Here is a 22985-nt window from a genome sequence, read left to right as displayed (position 1 = left end):
GTGAGATGGCTGGATGGGGTGAAAGAGGCATTGAGCAAGAAGGGGATTCTATTGAGCAAGGAAGGGAGAAGGCAGGAAATAGGGAGTGGAGAATGGCTGTGTATACTGTGATGCAAAGAATGGAGGGTGTGGGGGATGAGAGGGTTAGGAGTGGTTATATTTACCTAGTTGTATTTACCTAGTTGTATTTTGCGGGAAGGGGAGCTATGCTCGTGTTGTCCCGCCTTTGTATCTTGCTGTGTCTAGTTTGTTTTTAAACTCATGAATGGTTTTTGCGCATACTATTTCATTGTCCAGTTTGTTCCAAGTGTCCAAAACTCTATGAGGAAAACTGTTTTTCTTCAGTTCTCTTCTATAGCTATGTTTTTTTATTTTCTTTCCATGTCCTCTTGTGTTTCTTTTGTCCCAGTTAAGTAAGTTCTCACTATCGAGTACCTCTGTGCCTTTCATGATTCTGTAGATGGTGTGAATGATATTTTGATGCAGCCTGAAGGGATTTCTCCCTGTCTTCTATTTTTTGCATGAGGAGACAGAGGGAGGGGGAGTTGCTAATTAAGTGAAGCAGCCTCACTGTCTTGCTGCATTGCTTCTGACCCAGGGTAGTGGGTGGGATACAGGGATGACCCATTATCCATGAGGAGCTAAGAAGAGAGGGAGTAAAGGGTGCTGCTTGGGAGTGAAATGGATGGAAGTGGCTATATGCTTTTTGACTTTGGGTACCTCCCTGGTAAGGGGGGGGGAAATACCCTTAGTATATAGACTCTTAATGATATGCTTTTCTGGTGACAAATTTTCCATAACTAACACTGAATAGAATACCTTTGGTTTTGTAACAGCTTCATTTACTAATGATCTGGTCTTTTCTTAGTTTTGCCCATTTTCAACTTACAAACCACATACTAACAGGTGACATAGATGAGACCCAATGAACACTGCTTCTTATCCTGGATATTACAATTAGGTAAATACACACACCAAAGAAAATAGATTGGATAACTAGAAAAGTTGAATGTTTGGATACCCACTATCTGGGGTACCTATGTATGGGGTTATTTTTCAGGAATTCCACATAGCCTCATGGGGGAACCAGGTACCATATCAATGTAATGTGGTAATTATTACTTTACGCACTTATAAAAATTAAAGTACTATTTTCATAGTGTGCCATTTTTCCCAATTGAGAAATATATATCTATATATACAGTATATATATTTTTAAGAATCAAGCATTCATTGACAACAGAGTATATATATACAACCAATAACAACAAAAATATGCACTATACAGTATTAAATTGTTCTAGTGATGCGCATATTTTTTGGTCTTTGCATAAACAACATTGAACCCAACCACTGGAAGTTAAACCCTTCAGAAAACCACCAACAAACCATAAAGACAAACAAAGATTATGGCACAATTCTTTAAGTGCATTTTCCATATTATCTTAAAAAACAACACATTCTAAATAATTCAGGCTTTTTTAATACATTAGTTAGGAATGAACATTTCACATAACTTCTGAATGTACATACATATTGCCCATTGGACAAAAAACCATACAAAGCTTATTTCTAAGAATCAAGCTTTCATTGACAACAATGGATAGATGCTCCTCTACTTACAAAGCATTGAACTTATGAACTTTCAGACATATGAACAAAGATGAGCACAAGTCCAAATTGTGTTCATTGGGCTCCTGTTTTCTGTCTGCAACATAAAATTTTGTTTGCATGCCAATTCCACACAGTATGAATTCTGGCTGCTACTCCCACTGTGCAGCACCATAGTGTATGTTTTCCCAGCATCCTAGTTCTTTGTCCTTGTAAAGTGTGCTCTCTTAGGATCAAAGCTTACTTTAGTTTCATTACGAAATATACTGAGCATCCATTATCCATCATGGCTCACAAAAAGTCAACTAGTGATGATTGTGGCAGTGGTAGTACTATAGTGGTAAAACTGGCAAACTATCTCTATGGAAATAGAGGAGGCGATAATAAAAAGACTCAATGGTGGAGAGAAAATGGTGAGTGTAGCATGTTCTTACAACATGAATTGTTCTAAAATTGGAACAATCTACAAAAACAGAATTATGGAACATCTGAAAAGTGCTATGCCTATCCAATCAAACATAATTAGTAAGAGAAGAGGGTAGCTAATCGAGAGGGAAAAACTTCTTGTTCTAAAATTGGAACAATCTACAAAAACAGAATTATGGAACATCTGAAAAGTGCTATGCCTATCCAATCAAACATAATTAGCAAGAGAAGAGGGTAGCTAATTGAGATGGAAAAACTTCTTATAATGTGGCTGGAGCACCAAAGACAGGAAGGTACTGTTAGTCTCATGTTTTAGGATAAGAAAACATATATTTACTTTATATCATACTGTAGATTTGAGTACCCTTCAAATGATGTTGAATAACGACTTACAAACATTTCGAATTATGAATGGCCATTCAGAACGTAACTCATTCATAAATTGATGAGTGTCTGTACATGTATAAAACATAATATTGTTTGTCTTTGCATAAGCAACATAGAACCCAGCAACCTGTGAAGATATGCATCTATAAAATGATACTTTTTCTAATTTTATTTTTCGTTCTGTGTATTCTGAAATAACAACATTCTAAACAAGAGGTGGTTTTTTACCATTGCATCAATATTTGAAAAATTAATATTTAAAAAATGTAAATTAAGTGTACATACAAATATAGAGAGTTGATGATAGCAAATACAGTGTTTAGGAAGAAAGTCAAGCATAAGTATACAGATGCTCCTCAACTTACGTTTTAGTTACGTTCCGAACGGCCGAACGTAAGTTGTTACTGTACTATACATCCGTAAATTATATTACTGTATCTTACAAAACACCCCTAAATCATTAATTATACACATAACATTGTAAAATAATAACATTAATTTCAAATAAATTCAAGCAACATAAATTAAGATGGTGGAGGAGGAGGAGGAGGCAAGGCACTTTCAGTCTGTCGTTTGTGCAATGTAAACAATGGACGCAGCGTCATGCGTAATTATCATTTGAACTACGGAGAGTGCGCTAAACTAAAAAATTCACTCAATTTTTTTTTTTTTTACAATTTTTTTTTACAAACGTAAAATCGAAAAAACGTAAAACGAATGAACGTAAGTAGAGGAGCGTCTGTACATGGAAAAGGTGGTGGATAGAAGGGTGGTAGATAGGGCATTAATGGACTATATAGTGGTAACCAGGAGAAGAGTAGGAAGAGTTTTGAATGTACGTGTTCTAAGGGGAGGAAGTAGGGGAATAGCAGATAATTTTTTGGTGGAAGCTAAGTTGAGAGTGATGTCACGAACTAGACACTGTGTTTGAGTTGATGCATTGAACCTTAGGCTGTAATCCGAGCAGTTCCTGCAATCCAGGTTCTAGAACAACTATCTGCCTTTTTATATGATTAATTTAATCTTACCAGGTTAAGAAAAGGTGGAGTGCAACTAATTTAATTGTGCATGATTTACAATTTGAATTGTAACTTACAATGAAGTTGGGTGTGAACAGAATGTGAACATGGGAGTCTGAGAGCCCAAAATGCCCACGCATCTTAACTTATACCACACCCACATGACATCAGTGCCAGGCACAGGTGCCAATGTATGCCAATGTAGCCTATTCTATCATTATTTGTCCAGCTCAACACAATCTACCCATTTCTTTTTGTGTGAAGAAGGTTCACAATATATCAACTACTAGTTATCTAACACAAGAAAGCATATCAGAAATAAAAGAGACAACTCTACTTTGTGTCATCATCTTGTTTATGTGCCTTCTGACCTCTGAGGGCGGGAGGCCCCAATTTTGTAGTCCTCCACTGTTGGCTTGCAAATCTCCTGCAATGGACAACCTATATAGGATACTCATGTCTACAATCAAACATCTTAATAAATACATTTTAGGTAACCCAACCTTTTAATTTACCTAGAAAGTGGGTGCTGTGGCCCTAATGTGCCTTGATGCCATATCCTCATCCTTTGTGTCAGTGATGTGTCATGGAACATGACATATCCCCCTTCCCCGGATAAAAATGTTTAAGCCTGTGAAACAAGGCTTGAACATTTTGTATCAGAATGTGATAAGGCATTGGCTACCACATTTAATTTTCCTGGGATATGTTGAATACTTAGGTCATATCCCTGGAGTGCTAATGCCCATCTGGCTAATCTGTCATTCTTTGTCTTACCACTTGCAATATACTTCAAGGGATTACGATTGTTCAGGATGATTACCTTTTTGTCCAGGAATACCTGGAATTTCTTCAAAACCAACACAAGGCTGAGAGCCTCCTTTTCAATGGTAGAATATCATTTTTGATCATTCTTGAGAATCTGAGACATGAATGAGATGGGCCTCAGGACATCTTTTTCCTGAGCAAGCATAGCACCTACTGCTACATGACTGGCATCACAAAAAAGGTAAAAGGTCTTACTACTGTATAATCCAGAGCTATCAAGACAGGACAACCTGAGAGAAGTTTCTTACACTCCCTAATGGCTGTATCAGCACCCTAGTCCCACCTGAAATTATTATAAAAGAGCAAGTGGGTTAAAGGAGTAGACCTCTGCAAGGTTTGGACAGTACCTCTGATAGAATCCAAGCATGCCCATGAATCTTCTGATACCTTGCTTTGTCTTTGGGACCTGGAACTCCGTGATGTCCTTCACTCAGGCCTCTGACAGTGTGATGCAATTCTGGCCAACTTGATGTCCCAGATAGTCCATAGTGCTCTTCCCAAAGGCATTCTTCTTCAGATTCACAGCAAGATGGGCTTGTCAAGTAAACCCTCAACCTGTGCATGTGATCACTCCATGTGTCAGAGAACACTACTATGTCATCTGAGTCTGCTCTAACACCCAGCAATCCCTCAACTAGCCAATTTACAAGGCGCTGAAAGGATACTTCCACTATTTTTCATCCCAAATGGGGTCACTTTGTATTGAAAGTGCTTATGTGAGGTAACAAAAGCAGATATTTCAATAGCTCTGCTTGTAAGGGAGATCTGATATCTCTTTAGATCTAACTTGGATCAATACTTTGCAGTAGCAACCTCCTCAATGAGATCATCTATTCTGGGGAGAGGGTAAGGGTCCGCTTTTTTGACTGCATTCACCTTCCTGTAATCAACAGTTTCCACTCACCTCCAGGCTTAGGTACCAGCACAGCTGGCGAAGCCCAAGGACTACTAGGTTCCACTAATCCGTGATCTATGAGCTGTCTCACTTCCTTTCCCATGATCCTATTCTTCTAGGGCGACAATCTGTAGAGTGGCTGCCTCACAAGCTTGGCTTCGTCTTCTAAGACGATGTTGTGTGATATCGCTTGAGTAACAGTGGACCATGAGGAAAATATCTGGGCACTCTTGCAGAGAAGTGCTCGGACTTCTTCACACATTTCTCCCTCTAGTGATGACAGATATCCCTCTAATGCCTCACTTATGTCTGATCTGTCCAAATCATAAAAGAAATTAAGATCCCAATATCTGAATCAAGATTCCCATCAGCTTGTCCTGTCTCGATCATGCCAACTGCTTCCTCCTCTACCATTCCCTTAAACTCTTTCAAGAGGTTAATATGTGCTTGTTGCACTCCTGACTTCCTCATCGGGTTTCTTAGTACATAGTTATGAGCCTTTTTCTCTCAAGTACCTTGAATGGTCTCTCATATTTTGGGTCCAATGAGGTCTTCAGAGGAGATAACACAAGCACATACTCTCCAACTTTTACTTCCCTCCTAACTGAATTCCTATCATAATAACCTTTGTAGGTACCTTGCACCCTTTCAAGGTTTCTTTTTGCTATTTGCCTAATCTTCCTCAACTTCTCAAAGTTGGTATCCACTAGCTTGGTGTACAGGGTACTTCCTTCTGGGCTTCTTGACAATATTTGTTCATACATTTAGTAAAAATGAGAAAATCCTAGGCCTTCATGTACAGTTATTCTAGTGGCATATAGCAGCAAGTCTATGCCTTCATCCTAATCCTTCTCAAATTCTAACAGGAAGGTTCAAATCATGCATTTGAAGGTTCCATGGAACCTCTTGAGAGTCCCTAGATGATGAAACAAAGAAGGTTGTAGAAGAGAGGAAATGAGCATTCATAGATTGGTTACAAAACAGGTTGAGAGAACCATATGAAAGGTACAAAGAAAAGGAAAGCATAAGATAAAGGAGGCAAAAAGAAGAGCAGATGTGAAATGGGGTAAGAGTATGACAGAAATTTTTTAAAGTATTAAAAAGATGTTTTGGAAGGAAATTAAGAGAGGAAGAGGAGGTGAATCAAGTACAGGAGAAAAGGTAAAAGATGCAGATGGAGAGATGATAATGGAAGAGACAGTAAGAGGATGATGGGCAGAGTATTTTAAGGAGTTGCCAAATGTGAACTGCTTAAATGAGAAAGATAAGGAGAAGGAGTATAAGAAGAAACTAAGAGAGGAGTGGTAGGAAGTGAAGGAGGAATGGGCATGGTTCAAGGAGGGAGTCATAAAGTGTGCAAAGATGGTGTGTGGAACAAGGAGGACAGGAGGAAAAAGAAGGAAGGGTAGTAAGTGGTGAGATGAGGAAGCAAAGAAGGGTGTAGAAGAGAAGAAGCAGGCTTTCATAGATTGGTTACAAATTAGGACGAGGGAATCGTATAAGAGGTACAAGTAAAGAGAAGAGAAGTAAAGCATAAGATAAACGAGGCAAAGAGGAGAGCAGATGTGAAATGGGGTAAAAGTATGACAAAATTTTGAAAGTAATAAAAAAATGTTTTGGAAAGAAATTAAGAGGCGGAGAAGGCAAATCAAGTAGAGAAGAAAAGGTAAAAGGAGCAGATGGAGAGATGATAGTGGAAGAGAAGGTAGTGAGAGGAAGGTGGGCAGAGTAAAGGAGGATCGGGAAGGAAAGGTAGTTGCAGTGGGAAGCGCCAAGAAAATGACCAGGCCACTTCTATTCATAGTTTGGGCCACTTCTATTCATAGTATATATAAATTATAGATCACGGACTAAAATCTATTGTCTCCAAATTTGCTGATGATACAAAACTGTGTGGAATGGCAAATGATCACTTAAATCAAATAGATATTCAAGAGGATTTAGATAATTTACAGCATTGGTCTGAAAAGTGGCTAATGAAATTTAACACAAGTAAATGCAAGGTTATGCACAAAGGTAAAAATAACAGTAAGTAGAATTACAAGTTATTTGGAAATTCGTTGACAAAAGTGGGTAGTGAAAAGGATCTTGCCATAATTATCAGTAACGATTTCAAATCATCTAAGCAGTGTATTTCAGCCTCTGAGAAAGCAAACAAGATTCTAGGACTGATTGTGCGATCTTTTGACTACAAAATTTCATCTCTCGTTAACAAGCTATATAAATCATTAGTTTGTCCACATTTGGAATATGCTGTCTCTGTATGGTCACTGAATCTTATTCAAGACATTGACAGATTGGAAAAAGTACAATGGCAGGCCACAAAACTGATTCCAAATATAAAAAATAAATCATACAAAAATCGAGTAAAACATATGAATCTGTTTTCCCTAAAAAAGCGTAGACTCAGAGGTAACCTGATACAGGTCTAAGATTTAAAGGGAACTGACATCAGTAATGACAAAATTTTCACATTGAATGAGAATCTGACAAGAAATAATGGTCTCAAACTGTCAGGAAATAGATTCAATTTGGAAGTGGGTGAAACAAGTTCGCTAACCGTGTACTGTATTTTCCGGCATATAGTGCGTGACTTTTTTCCGTTGGAAGGGCCTAAAAATGGGGGGGGTGCACGTTATCCAGTGGTGCGCATTATCTACGGCCTACGATAAAAATTCTGTGACTTTTCCTGGTGCGCGCTATCTGTGTACTGAGATAACGAAGTGCATGGGTGCGCATTTTAAGCCGGAAAATACGGTAGTTAAAGGGTACAAATTTCCTGCAGAGTCAGTGCAATGTAGTTCAGTTTGAAGCTTTAAGATTAGTTTAGATAAACACCTAAGCAAGATGCTGTAATGACTGCCATTTATTTTATATTGTTTGTTTGTTATTATTTCTTTGTTTATTATTATTATTTGCTTTTCATTTATTATTAGTTATCTGTCAATTTATCATTATCTACTATTTACCTGTTTGTTTATTATCTAGCTATACCTATGCATTTATTTTATCTATTATTATTTACATTATCATATTTTGTATATATATATATTTTTATAAGTATTATAATTTTTTTCCACATCAGACCTAGTTATGGACCAAAAGGTCTCCTGCTGGCATGCTCCTCCTTTGTAATCCTTTGTAAAATGGAGGAGAAATAAGGAAAGATGAAGTGAAGGCAGCTCTTAAGATGATGAGAGCAGGTAAGGCACCTGGGTTGGATGGATGCCATGCAGAATGTCTGAAAAAGGAGGTACAGTGATGGACTGGCTGGTAAGGTTGTTTAATGTTTGTTTACGAGAGGGTAGAGTGCCAGAGAACTGGAGGAGTGCCTGTTTAGTTCCACTTTACAAGGGAAAAGGAGACAAGTGTGAGTGCAGTAGTTTCAGAGGGATCAGCTTGTTAAGTGTAGTTGGGAAGTGCTTTTGACAGAGGGAGTAATTGGTAAGGAACAGTGTGGGTTTAGGGCAGGTAAGGGTTGCATGGATCAGATTTTGTGGTAAGACAGATATGTGAGAAAGGTATAGGAAAAGAAAAGGATGTATTTTAGGCTTTTATGGATCTGGAAAAGGCTTATGACAGGGTAGACAGGAAGGCACTGTGGGAAGTATTGCAGATATATGGGATAGGAGGAAAGCTGTTAAGTGCAGTCAAGAGTTTTTACAATAGTGGAGCCTGTGTTAGAATTAGAAATGAACAGAGTGAGTGGTTTGAGGTAAAAGTGGGATTTTGCCAGGGGTGTGTTATAGCCTTGACTGTTCAATTTATACATGGATGGGATGGTCTGAGAGGTAAACTCAAAGTAATGGGCCAGGGATTGGAGTGTATTGAAGATAATGGAGAAAAAGGGAGATAAGCTGGTTATTGTTTGTTGATGACACTGTGCTTGTAGGAGAATCAGAGTAGGGATTAAGGAAGTTAGTGACAGAGTTTGGGAAGGTGTGTGAAAGAAGGAAGTTAAAGATAAATGTGGGTAAAAGTAAGGTGATAAGATGTACAAGGGGGATGGCAGCAAATTGGAAGTATTAAAGGGGAGAGACTGAAGGAAATAGATAAGTTTAGATACTTGGGGGTGAATGTGGTGGGAAAGGGAGGAGTGGAGGTGGAGGTAGAATGTAGGTTGGGAAAAGCAAGTTGCCTTGGGGGATTAAAAAGTGAAATGAGAAATAGACATTTGGGAATGGATGCTAAGAGGAGGTTATATGAAGAGGTGATTGTGCCAACAGCACTATATAGGGGAAGGAACTTGAAACAGAAGAGTTTCAGTATGTTTGAGTATGGTAGGAGTTACTAGGCTGAATGGAGTGAGAAACAAGGAGGAGAGAACGAAGGAAGGGGTGGAAAGGGGGTTGGGTGATAGAGTTGATGAAAGAATATTGGGATGGAAAGAATGAGTGAAGAAAGATTAGTAAAAAAGGTGTGGAAGGCAGAGGTGGAAGGAGTGAACATAAGGGGGTGACCACGGATGAAATGGATGAATGGGGTAAAAGGGACATTGAGAAAGAGGGGAATGCTGTTGAGGATGGGAGAAGATAGAAGATAGGGGTGAGTGGAGAATGGTTATGCATGGATGATACTATGATGCATGGTAGTTGGTGGAGGATAGGGGGTGATTGAGTATATGTGAATGATATTTTGATACATTTCGAATGATTTCTCCCTGTCTTCTCTTTTTCTGCATGAGGGTATGGAGAGGGGGAGGGGAGGGTCACTGATTAAATGAAGAGTCCTTGCTGTGGACGTGCTGTGTCTTGTTGCATTGCTTCTGACCCAGGGCAGTGGGCAAGATGCAAGAATGACCTGTCATCCAGGAGGAGCTGAGAGAGGAGGGAGGAAGGGGTGGTAAATGGGAGTGGAGTATGTGGGGATGAAATGGTGGGAGTGGATTATGCCTTTGGCTATCTCCCTTGTAAGGGGGAAAAAGTCATTGGTATATGTATGTGTACATACATATATATATATATATATATATATATATATATATATATATATATATATATATATATATATATATATATATATATATATATAAACACCAAGGGCTTTTTTTTCTCTTACAAGGGAGGTAGCCAAATTCAAAGGTACAAGTCCACTCCCACCCATTTCATCCCCACATACTCCACTCCTATTCACCACTCCTCCCTCCTTCTTTTCTTGGCTCCTGGAGTTATGTGTAATTCTGCTCAAGAACTTGATAAAACACATAATCATAAGATGACATTAGTTGATAGATGAAACACTGGAAACATCAGGTGAAATTTCTGCAAAGCCACCCCACACCAAAATGATAACAATAATGTCAAAACTCAATATCTTATATGATTCATGCACATCTGAAATTTATTTCTACCAAAAATTAATAATTTTTATCACCCCCACAACCCCCTGGGTTGGTGCAAAAATGGGTGAACTGTTGCAGAAATAACACAAATATCGGTGGTGTTGTCATTTATTTTGCTATGTTTAACACTAGAGGGGTGGGGGGCAAATAGTGTTACTGTAACGTGTGACTAATTTCTAAAATAATATACAACAATGGCCCACTTCTGTCTGCCAATTTTGTTTAAAAGGATGACCAAAGGGAGTGTGTATAATGTACATTGCATTATGCATAAAATATATATACATATACAGTGGTAGTGGAAAATTTGGGCGCAAATCAACGAGACAAATGTAAACAATTGTTACATTTAATAGACATTTAAACAGCTCATGACATACCTTCAAGCGATTTTCCTTTAAGCTTGATGACCTTCTCTAAATGTGCTGGGATGCATCTTGCCAGTTTTTCTACATGTTGGGGAATATTATCCCAAATATCCTGTATTTCTATTTCAAGCTTTGCTACAGTTGAAACATCATGATCCTGAAGCTGTTTTTTAATGATACGCCACATGCACTCTATGGAATTTTGGATCTGGTGAATTCCCAGTCCTCTAACCACTGGGTAATAGACTAAGCTATGTGAGCAGGAGCTCCATCCTGCATAAACCAGCTAGTGTTACACTTTTCAAAACTTTCAGGCAGGTTATCACACAATAACTGTGCTGAATTACATTCTCATTTTGTTCAAGAAACACTATATTGCCAACTCCACCAAACGCAAAGCACCCCCCACACCATAGCACTTGGTGCATATTTCACCATTTCAGCTGTGTAGTGTGGGTCATTAGGGTCCAACCCCCTGGGGCACCTCAAACACTTTGACCTACAGCCCGACAACACCACAAATGTTGACTCGTCACTCCACAATACTTGTTCCCAGTCTTCTAGGGTCCAATCTTTATATTTCTTGCAAAAAAATATGCAATCTTCTATGCTTTTTGCACTTAAGAGGGGAAGAACCTTAGCACAGCAACTATGATACTGTAAATCTTTGGCTAAATGGTCAGAAATACATCTTACAGACATTCCCTGCAGCAGTTCAGGTTTATTTTTCTTCAGTTTTTGAGCTGTGAGTGTTGGATCTTAATCCAACTGCCCCCTAATAACCTTAGAAGTATGATTTGATATCTTCCTTGGACAACCAGAGCAAGGTTTGGGGGTAGGCATACCATCACCTCTGTCTCGAAATTTCTTGGTTTAGTTTTGCACTTGCTGCACTCTAATTCCCACGTAAGTGGCTATATCTTTACACTTGTAACCCTCCTTATAGAGGGTTATATCAGCAATTGTGTCTCTTTCCAGCTCTTTACCACTTCCCATTATGGAGGTATCGAGGCACAAAAACAGAGACGACTACAAAAAAATTGACTAGTCCACGTAAGAGATGTTTACAAACTGACATCATATGGTCCTGGGAGTGACTAAACAGATTTGCCAAGTGGTGCATATTGCCTCATCTAAATAACAGTACAGACACTAGGATTGAAAAATAGTGATTTTTTTTTTTTATAGGAAATGGGTATTTTTCATGTGTTTTGAGTTTAGAAAAACGTTTGGGCACCTATAATTTTGTGCACAAATTTTCCACTACCACTATATGTATATATATATATACACACACACACACTTCAACGAATGGACGGCTTAGAGGACGTTCTGAAGAAAAAGTGAAATTTCGTGGATCCCGAAGCAAAGGAAGTACCTATTGTATTTACAGGGTGGGGGGGACATTGCTCGTGGTGTAGGGGAAAGTGAGGAAAAAGGAGAAGGGAAGGGATTACTGAGGGAAATGGAAGGAAATGAGGAAGGTGAGGACTTGGCCCAGGCAGGCAGACGCCATCTAAACAAAAGAGGTCCGGACCAATTTAGCGACGACGAAATGTCTAACAAAAATGTAAGGATCAGAAGTATAGATAAGAGCAATACAGTAGAAGGTGATGAGAATATTTTCCAGGGATTTAAAGAGGGTGGGGGGGACACAACCCCCCCCCCCCCCCGATTAACAAGACTAGAAGAGAAGCTCGATAAGATGATCGAGCACTGGGAACTTAGGTTCGGTCACGTTAACAACACTGTGCAGAGGGTTGAAAAATTGGAAGAACTAGAGAAGGCGAACAAAAACTTAACTAAGGAAATTGAAGAATTAAAAAAATAGTTAAAAGAAGTAAAAGAGGAGAATAAAGTCTTAAAGGAGAATAATAAGGACAACAAGGAGGGTTGGAAAAAAATTCAAGAAAACAGTAAAGTTGCATTTACTGACATAATCAAACAGCAAATGAAAGAACAAACTGAAGACTCAGTTATTAAAGTGATGAGACAGAAGGAGAATATAGTAAGAGACTTAGCAGATAGAAAGAAATGTATAATTATATTAGGAATGGAAGAGAAACATAACCCAGATAGAACCACAAGAACCAAAGAGGAAAATGAAAAAGTAAGAAATTTACTAGAATTAGTTCAGGAAGATGAGCCAGAAATAATGAAACAAATCGAAGAGAAATTCAGGCTTGGGAAATATAGTACAGACAAGACCAGACCAATTAAGATTAAATTCAGGTCACAAACGACGGCAGAGAATATCTTATCCAAAACAGGGAAACTAGCAACAAGTGAACAATATAAAAAGGTATGGATAAAAAGGGAAATGAATAAAGAGGAAAGAAAAGACATGAAGCTAAGAAAAAAAAACGAGACCAGAACGGACACAGAAAAACAAGATTTCTACTGGAGAGTAGTGAATATGAAATTGAAGCAATGGAAAATAACAGAGAGAAACACAAAAGAAACAGAGAATACAATGGAAATAACAGAAAGTTAAAAGTATCCTACACAAATATAGATGGATTAATAACAGGACTGAATGAACTGAACAAATATCTGAAAGAAAAAGATCCGGACATAATGGGAATTGTTGAGACAAAATTAAAAGGTCCACTACCACCCAACAGCATAGGACACAATGCATATAATTATTGGATTAGAAACAGAAAGAAAAAACAAGGGGGTGGAGTTAAGTTCCTGACTAAGAAGGATATAAGCGTGAAGAATGTCACATATGGGAACAATAGAGTAGAGATGATCATGATAGAAGTAGAAGATAGAGATAAGAAGAGCAGAAAGTTTGTAATAAACTACGTGCCCCCAAAAATAGCCTTGTGGGAAGAGAATGAACATAAAAGCATGTTAGAAGACACAAGAATAACACTAAACAAGATAATGGAAGATGGAGGAAGAATAGTTATGATGGGCGACTATAATTGCAAAGAAATATGCTGGGAAGAGATGACCGTAAAGGGTGGAGAAGACTCATGGGGAAGTGTTCTACTTGAGATGATTACTGACCACACAATGACACAATGGATCCAAGAGAACACTAGGTATAGAAATGAAGAAGAACCATCGAGACTAGACCTAATAATCACATCAGAACCTGAAATAGTGGAAAAGATAGAATACCAGGCACCAATAAGCAAAAGTGACCACATACTGATAGAACTAGAACTAAATGAGAAAAAATACATGAAAAGAAATGAACAATATAGATAAGGAAGATTGATGTATGAAAAAGCAAATTTTGATAAAATAAGAGAATTCTTCCTAAATGAAAACTGGGAAAGAATACACAAAGAAGATATAACAGTAGAAGAGAAATGGATTATTTTGACAAAAATCTATAAAAAAAGTAGAAAAGTATGTCCCAAGACAAAAACAAGAAAAAGAATATGTAAAGTGCTGGTACAATAAAAGTTGTAGGGAGATAAAAGACAAAAGAGACAAAGCCTGGGCCAAATGGAAGAAAAACAAAAGACCAGAAAAATGGAAAATATATACTTGTTATAGAAATGAATATGTACAAGCGTGCAGAGAGGAAAAGAGAAAATATGAAAAATATGTCATAGAAAAATGTAAAGATCAACCAAAACTATTCTACAGATTTGTAAACAACAAACTGAAAAACAAACAAGATTTGGAGAAATTAAGACAAGGAGGAGTTGAATACACAGAGGAAATTGAAATGGCGGAAATTATGAACAAACATTTTAAATCTGTGTTTACAAGGGAGAACATACAACCTGAAGAGATTGAATGGAAAGAGAAAGTCCCCCCTATGAAAGAAATAGAAGTAACAAAGAATGAAATATTGAACCACTTGAGTAATCTTGATGTCAGAAAATTGCATGGACCAGATGAAATAGCAAACTGGATTCTGAAAGAATGCAGGAATGAACTGGCAGACATAATACATAGCATAATAAACAGTTCCTTGAAAGAAGGTAAAGTTCCAGAAGATTGGAAAAAAGCAAATATAGTACCTATATATAAAGGGGGAAATAAAGAAGACTCTAACAACTATAGGCCAGTCTCTCTAACAAGTACAATAGCAAAAATTTGTGAAAGAATTGTCAAAAATAGATGGGTAAAATATTTAGCAAAAACGTGCTAAATACAAGACAATTTGGATTCAGACAAGGACGATCATGCGTCACCAATTTAATATGTTTCTATTCAAGGCTAATAGATATAATACAAGAAAGAGATGGATGGGCTGATTGTGCATTTCTAGACCTAAAAAAAGCTTTTGACAAAGTACCACATAAGTTGCTTAAGAAATTAGAAACTGAAGGAGGAATACAGGGCAAACTGCTTAAATGGATGGAAGACTTTTTGCAAGAAAGAAAAATGAGAGTAGTGATAAGAGACAAACACTCAAAATGGGATGACGTAATAAGCGGTGTTCCACAAGGAACAGTTCTGGCCCCAATAATGTTTGCTATATATATTAATGATATGGATGAAGGAATTGAAAGCTATATAAGCTTTTTTGCAGATGATGCAAAACTATTGAAAAAAGTGAACACGGAAGAAGATTGTGAATCACTACAGAGAGATCTAAATAAAGTATGGGAATGGAGTAGGAGGTGGGAGATGGAGTTCAATACAAAGAAGTGTAGTATAATGGAATTTGGAAAAAGTAAAAACAGAATAACAGGATCATATAAATTGGGAGAAGAAGGAATAAAAATAGTAGAAAATGAAAAAGACCTGGGAGTCATTGTTATGAATAATATGTCACCTGAGAAACATATAAATAAGATTTTTGGAGAAACCTATAATTTAATAAGAACAATCAAAGTTGCATTTACATACCTGGATGAAGAAATGGTGAAGAAAATTCTAATCACCCTGATAAGACCAAGATTGGAATATGCAGCAACGATATGGTCACCAAGTACAAAAAAAATGTATAAAAAAAACTTGAAAGAATACAAAGAGCAATAACAAAATTGGCACCTACACTCTCAAAACTATCATATGAAGAGAGACTAGCAAAACTTGAACTACAGACACTAGAGCAAAGAAGAGAGAGAGGAGATTTGATAGCTATTTACAGAATCATGAAAGGCATAGAAATTACTGATAGAGAGAATCTGATAAAATGGGATGAAAGAAATACAAGAGGACATGGAAAGAAAATAAAAAAAGACAGCTATAGAAGAGACCTGAAAAAGAACAGCTTTCCTCACAGAGTAATAGACAGTTGGAACAAGTTAGATGAGAAAGTGGTGTGTGCAAAAACAATACATGAATTTAAAAATAGTTTAGATAAAACGAAATATGAAAACGGGACACCACGAGCATTGCTCCCCTTCCCGTAGAATAAAACTAGGTAAATACAACTAGGTAAATACACATACAGTAGCATCCAAAATGCTCCTGACACTTGTAATTTCATATTGAAGTTACTAATATCATCCTTGAGAGTTAAGACCAGATTTGAAAAATTGAAGCATGGCAACTACAAGGATTGGTTACTTCTAGACAAAATTTGAAGAAATAGGAAATTTTCACAATGTCATCATATTATTTCATGTGAAAAATTTGGAGCTGATAGACATGCCAAAACACAAGTTTCTGTACCTAAGGACACTAGCAATGTTTTTTTTTTTTAAACATCACTTACTATATGAGCAAAATGAGCTTTTAACATAGACAGCCAGACTTCAACTTAATCTTCTTTGGATCAAAGTGTTCAATCCTTCTTTGAGGACTAATAGTAATATTCAAATTTGTTCAAACTTCAAAATCTTAAACTATAATTAAAAGCAGTGGCAGTCTAGTCATGACGTAAACTAGAAGTAAACATGAAGCAAATCTCCTACCATGAGGCTTGCACCTTGCTGGAAACCCATAAGAATTTGCCTTCTTTGACAAATTCTCTATAGGAACAATATGTTGTCAAAGTCTATGTTGCTGTAATGCACCTTCCATTGTTATCATCTTGTCACCACTGTCATGTAGTGGGCCAGAGTCAAAGATGATTAGATCAAATGTGATTTATTTGGTGGGTCTAAGTGACACCACCTTTAAATTGAATACAAAACAATAAACAAAAACATGACCAATCAGGTGATCAAATGATACAGAGCCCTTGCATACAGTATACAAACACAACAAAGGCTCTGGGATTTTGTACTAGTAAACACTTAAGACACAATATACAATAAAACATCAATATGTAACAACAAAGGTTAATTTTGATGATGAAAGAATGCTAGGAAAGTTAAAACATGCTTGGAACTTAGCTAGACAACACTTGAAACAAGCTCAATCCCAGATGAAATATAACTATGACAAAAATACTTTAGTTAAAAACTTCCAGATAAGAGATAAAGTCCTTTTGTTTTACCTTATCAAGGAGACTCATTCCAAGCAGAATATCAATGTCCCTTTACTACTGTAGAAAGGAAAGATTATTTAAATCATGTTATAGTCACCCCAGGCAGAAGAAAAACAAAAAGACTGCAATATAAACTCCCTTAAAAAGTACCATTCCAGAAATACTCTACAAGAGAGAAAACCCAAATGATCAAACCTTGCCAATACAAGTTAGATGAAAAACTGCCCCATCTATGAAAGGAATACCTAGCACTCCACATAACTGCATAGCAGTTACGTCATCAATGAAAGTTATGAAAACGAGCTGGAAAAGGCAACGCTCCAAGAAGTGTCAGATGTGTCCCTCTCTTGCCAAGATTAGCACCAATGATTGGGTGTTTTTGCTTATTCAACTCTTCAAGTGACTAGAATCGCTTGTCCTTCCTGATATAGGTATAAAGCCTATCTTTGCCATCCCAGGCAGTGGATCCTCTCCAAGTGACTTGAGTCACTTGTCTTTCCTGATACAGGCACATTGCCTATCTTTGTCACCCATAGCAGTGGACACTCTTCAAGTGACTGAAGTCACTTGTCTCCAGTCCCTGTCTGTCTAGTCATCCAACTCTCTTTCAAGAATACAAGATACCAGTGGATGTTCCTCATCTCTCTCATGCCTCATAGGTAATTGTATACCATGTCATGTAATCTTTAAATGGTATGTAATATTACATGCATAGTAGAGTTAGCATCAAAATTTTGTCCACAGACAGTTCAAGGTTTTCCTCCTGATTTTGAAAGAATAACAATGCATAAAATCTTGTCACTCCTTTTTGCTGCTGGATAAGGATTCCTTATCAAATACTGGAAATAGCCATGTATTACCAAAAGGAGCATGTAATAGAAGGATACACATTTATTTGTTGTCTTGTACACATGCATATCACTACTTTACTTTGTATCTCTGTTTCAGACATGGTAAAAGACTACTTTTGTCATTGCTTATCATCAATAAAATTTTGAAGAGAACAAAGTGTTTCCATACTCATCTATGCCCAGTGGTTATCCTTTAAAGGTCGGAGTGCACAATGGAAGACATTTTTTCAAAACTCCAAGCAAAGTAAATAAAAAAGCATTTCTGACCATTCCAATGAGATAATCCAACTTTCTTTCAAGAATACAAGATGCCATGGGTCATGGATCTACACTGGTTACATTATTTAATAATCCACCAACAATGCACACACCCTAGCACTCATAGTAAAACAAAGAAATTTAGACCATTGGTTTGTTCTGTCAACCTAGTGAAAACCTAAGTTCACACTCTCCTGGGAGCAGAGCTCTTGTTCTGAGGAGGGAGTGGAACAACTATCCCTACACTTCCAAATTATGACCTGTGTTGTTGGCCTATGCCTACTTGACATGAGACTGAGACTGTCATGACTGACACTAGGCCTAGGCCTATGGCTGTCCCCCATAGCCCTTGACCCCACCTCCATTGCCCGGCCAGGGTGGGTGGGTGAGTAAAGTCATTGTTAGGTCTGTGGCCACAGCAGCAATTCATTGATTAGGTTAACACTAAAAATAAGATGATCTAGTTTCACCCTAGGCCTAGCCTATCCCTACACATACCCAGTCAGTATTTCCTATTCTTTCTGCTCTCTATCCCTGGCTTTCCTCTTCCTGATCCAGTTCCTCCCCACCTTCTTCACTACAATGGCTGGACTTTCCATTTTCACCATCACTGTCAAGAAAGTCACCATTGGTATTTCCTGATTATCTTTTGACATTTGGTGCCATATTATGGGGTCAGACATATATTGCTGGACAGATAATAAATGAACTCCACTGTCTAACTCCTCTTCTTCAGATTCAGTTAGATTCTGTGACATTATTCAATAGAAACCATAAGTGTGTATGCAATAATCAAATTTAAGGCACAGTTATCTAGATACAACGTTTGACTTCTATGACATTCCACTGATGAGTGATGAATGGCTGTACATCTTGGGGACCTACAATCTTCAGAAATCTGTTCTTATAAACATGAATTCAAATCAAAATACTGACTGGGATAGTTCACAAAACCATTGCTAAGAGGGAGTGGGTGGTTTAGAAAAATTACTTCATCTATTACATTCTGACCTTTATGCTAGAAACAAAAACAATTTGGCCAACTGCTTTGTCAAGAAATGATATAAATTAAAAGCTGAAACAATTACAAAGGGAATGGAAATCTTAGATAAGAATGATTTATTAAAATGGGACAATGGAAAAACAAGAGGACATGAAAAGAAACTAAAAAAAGATAATTACAGAAGAGATCTAAAAAAAAATAGCTTCCCACATAGAGTGATAGATACTTGGAACAAATTAGACAATGAAACAGTGTATGCAAACACTATTCAAGATTTTAAGAAAAAACTTGATGCTGAGAGATACAAAGACGGGTCACCACGAGCATAGCTCCCTTCCCGTACAATACAACTAGGTAAGTACTCACATGATAAAGTAATAGAAAATTAAATAATAATTTTGTAAATTATAATACATCAACATAGTATATGTTATTCTTGGCAGAAATCAATAATAGAAACAGTTGCTATAAGCTATAAACACACAAATGAAGTTGTGTAGACTCCTTTAGACACCACCTTTGTTTAGATAAATTCTGAGGTTGGAGACAACGATGACAATGGCCTGATAACCTCTAGAATTACAGGTACCACATTACTAAATGCAGGTTCTGTTAGGCAGGCAGGTTTGGTTAGGTTAGGTAGGTTAGAATATATGAATTTAGCATATTTTAATTTCTTCAACCACCGCCTCTACCAAACCAAGCATGGCTTCTCAAGTAGTCAAAGCATCTGTTTCTATTACTGATTTCCACCAAGAATAATGTATAATACGTTGATGTATAATTTACAAAATTATTCTTTAATTTTCTATTACTATATCACATAGGTTTGCACTTCTAAAAATTTACCAAACAACTAAATTTAATACAGCTTGAAGTTTTAAGATTCACTTTGATATATTCACAGGCATTTCTTTTACATCCAATTGCATTACAGGCCAAAAGCTCTTCTGTAGGCATGCTTTATGATTGGAACTCATTGTTATTTTGAGGTACACTGGATTAGGTTAGATTAGGCTGCTGACCCCCCGTCCGATCCAGCGTACTGACTAGATCAGAGAACATGACTGTCTTGGTCCCCTGCATTCTCGCTTGCTTGGGTGGTGAGGCTCCTTCATCACTAGATGAGGTCATGGAGGGACAGACTGGACTGGAGGATGCGGACAAGGAGGACTCCAGTTCCACGGTCTCCTCTGCCATCGGCAACTGTACGCATCCACCACGTGCAGCAGTTCTCTCTCGTCGATGGACCCCAGCCTCCAACTTCTTGTCATGCCCCGCCGTGGAATCCCGTCTCCCCTTCTCCCGCTGTGCCATGAGGAAGTCCTTGTCCTCCTTGATGGTCATCAGGGCAAGCGCATCAGCATGGGCGATGTCCAGAAGGTCCGGGAGACTTTCTTCAAACGCCTTCTGCTTCTCCCGAGGCTTGATTCCTGTATTCCGCTTGATCTTCTGCAGAACCTTCCACTCTTCAAAGAGGGAAACAATCTTTCTCCTGATGCTCGATTCTGCCATCACCAGAATCCGGGCTCCAAGCCAGAAGTCCAAAACTTCCTTGGCCACCTCCGCAGCACTGTCAGGAATGGTTTTCTTTTGATCCTTGTGATAGAAGAAAAAATGGCGGAGGACATCTCCTCGGCTTGGGAGCTTGGCACCAGTTATGCACTCAATGCTATGTCCTACTAACCAAATCTCACTCTTTTTGTGGGTAGCCATGACCTGTGGGAAGACATAGAAAACTTTAAAGTCATTCTGCCACCACTAAATATTAACCAATTCTCCTTAAACTTTGCACATACTAGTGTCTCAACACAATGCAGAATTCCACTGAAGTAGGTGAAAAAATCACAACTTTCAAAAATTGCCTTAAATGACTATTGGCACCCTAACCAAGAATAATGTATATACATTTGATGTATAATTTACAAAATTATTATTTAATTTTCTATTACTATATCGTGTAGGCTTGCACTTCTAAAGATTTACCAAACAACTAAATTTAATACAGCATGAAGTTTTAAAATTCACTTTGATATATTCACAGGCATTTCTTTTACATCTAATTTCATTACAGGCCAAAAGCTCTTCTGTAAGCATGCTTTATGATTGGAACTCATTGTTATTTTTAAGTACATTGCATTAGGTTAGGTTAGACTGGATTAGGTTAAGTTTAACTTAACCTAACCAAGTTGGGTTATTACAAGTTAGTTTTAATCAGGTTTGGATGAGATTAGGCCAGGTTAGGACTTTATCAGAACAGGTTAGGTTAGTATTTCGTATTTCCTATGACTACTATTATTATAGCTTAAATGTGTCTATATATTTGTATCTATATACCAAATGGCTTCTTACCCCTTATAAGGAAGGTAGTGACAAGGAATGCACCCACTTTCCACTCCTTTGTTACCCTTTCCAAAGTCTCTTAGCTCCTTATGGATGAAGGTCATCCCTATCACCTGAGTAAGAAACAATGCAGCAAGGCACAGCACCTCCACAGCAGGGCTCCGGAGACAAAGCTGGTTTACTTCACAGCTTCGTTTATATGCTGGCCTTCCTTCTTCACCCCCTCACAAGTAATTATTGAAGACAAGGGAAAATTACATTAGGTTGCATCAGTCACTTTATCATTTTCATTCACCATTCACACCTACCTCCAGTCTTTTACATTCCCTCCTCTACAGACATAACCCTTTCACCCCATCCATCCCCATTTTCAGTCTTCCCATCAAGTTAACTCCATCTACCACTGAAAAAGATATGTCAATAAAAATAAATCAATATTCAACATTATTAAATTTATTTTCACCGTCCTAAGTATAAAGTTAAGTTGAGGTAGACTGAATGTGTAAATACCCATATAGATAGGTGGACTGCGCACTAGTGGCATTGTTTATTTACTTCTTTTTTTAACCAATTTATTGGGGATGTGATATGAGTCAATAAAAAATGAAACTTTTATATCTTTAACAATAATTGCTTTTTAATAAAAATTATATGGTGTGAGGACTTTGAATTGGTCTACAAAGAAAAGAGAACCCGAATTTTTCAAATGTCATTTGATTTCAAAATTTTATTATTTCATAAAATTTCCTCCCTTGCAAAAGAGCAAAACTCAACCAAATGATAGAAAAAAAGATATCTCAAATGAAACATATCAAAGGAAGTTTGTATTTTTTCCATTCTATATCAACTTACCTCGCCAATTACACAAAATTTCCTTACATGAAGTTCTTCATAAAATGTATGGTTTTTGTGATATAAATTTTCTATCTACTGTGGGCCTCTTATGCCTTATAAGAAAGATTGCCAGCCAAGGCATGCACCTGCTCCCACCCATTCCACTCCCGTTGTTTCCCTCTACTTTTAGCTCATTGTAGATGAAAAGTTACCCTTGTTTCCTGCCCAAGTCAGAAGCAACACATAATGTAATGGATGAATGGTTTAGACAGATGAGAGTGTGGGTGGAGGAAGAAAAAGCGAAGATGGGCCGGAACTCCTTTATTGTTTATACGTTTTTACCGACTCGGTCTTCTTCAGTAAGCTGTCTACAATTGTGAGGTTCAAGCAGTTTGTAGACCACTTACTGAAGAAGACCAAGTCGATCAAAACATATAAGCAATAAAGGAGTTCCGGCCCGTCTTTG

General features: G+C 37.6%; 2 protein-coding genes across 8 annotated transcripts in view; both read right to left on the bottom strand.

Moving 5' to 3' along the window:
* The window catches only part of LOC143038080 (serine/threonine-protein phosphatase 2A regulatory subunit B'' subunit gamma), a 28444-nt gene that overhangs the window by 4132 nt on the left and 1327 nt on the right, over positions 1-22985 (bottom strand). The window contains exons 1-2 of one of the 7 annotated variants that reach the window (XM_076207002.1): positions 10888-11957; positions 3781-3870 (exon numbers count right to left, since the gene is read on the bottom strand). The exons of 3 other annotated variants lie outside the window; for them this stretch is intronic. In XM_076207002.1, the coding sequence (XP_076063117.1) occupies positions 3781-3870; positions 10888-11062 (265 nt within the window). In that variant the 5' untranslated portion in view covers positions 11063-11957. Of the gene's footprint in view, positions 1-3780; positions 3871-10887; positions 11958-22985 lie in introns of those variants that run through there. 3 more of the 7 variants (XM_076207004.1, XM_076207003.1, XM_076207009.1) reach the window with 3 other exon arrangements.
* LOC143038083 (uncharacterized) lies at positions 16262-22851 on the bottom strand. The gene is made up of 2 exons (XM_076207013.1): positions 21695-22851; positions 16262-21061 (listed from the first exon to the last, which is right to left on the bottom strand). Exon 2 carries the CDS (start codon positions 21056-21058, stop codon positions 20345-20347), a length of 714 nt encoding a protein of 237 aa, XP_076063128.1. The 5' UTR covers positions 21059-21061; positions 21695-22851; the 3' UTR covers positions 16262-20344.

This window comes from Oratosquilla oratoria, chromosome 23 (genome assembly GCF_046742065.1).
Source record: "Oratosquilla oratoria isolate Oo_2021 chromosome 23, ASM4674206v1, whole genome shotgun sequence".
Taxonomy (NCBI): Eukaryota; Metazoa; Arthropoda; class Malacostraca; order Stomatopoda; family Squillidae; genus Oratosquilla; species Oratosquilla oratoria.
The sequence above is the reverse complement of the archived record's forward strand: the minus strand, read 5'-3'. Positions and strand labels throughout refer to the sequence as shown.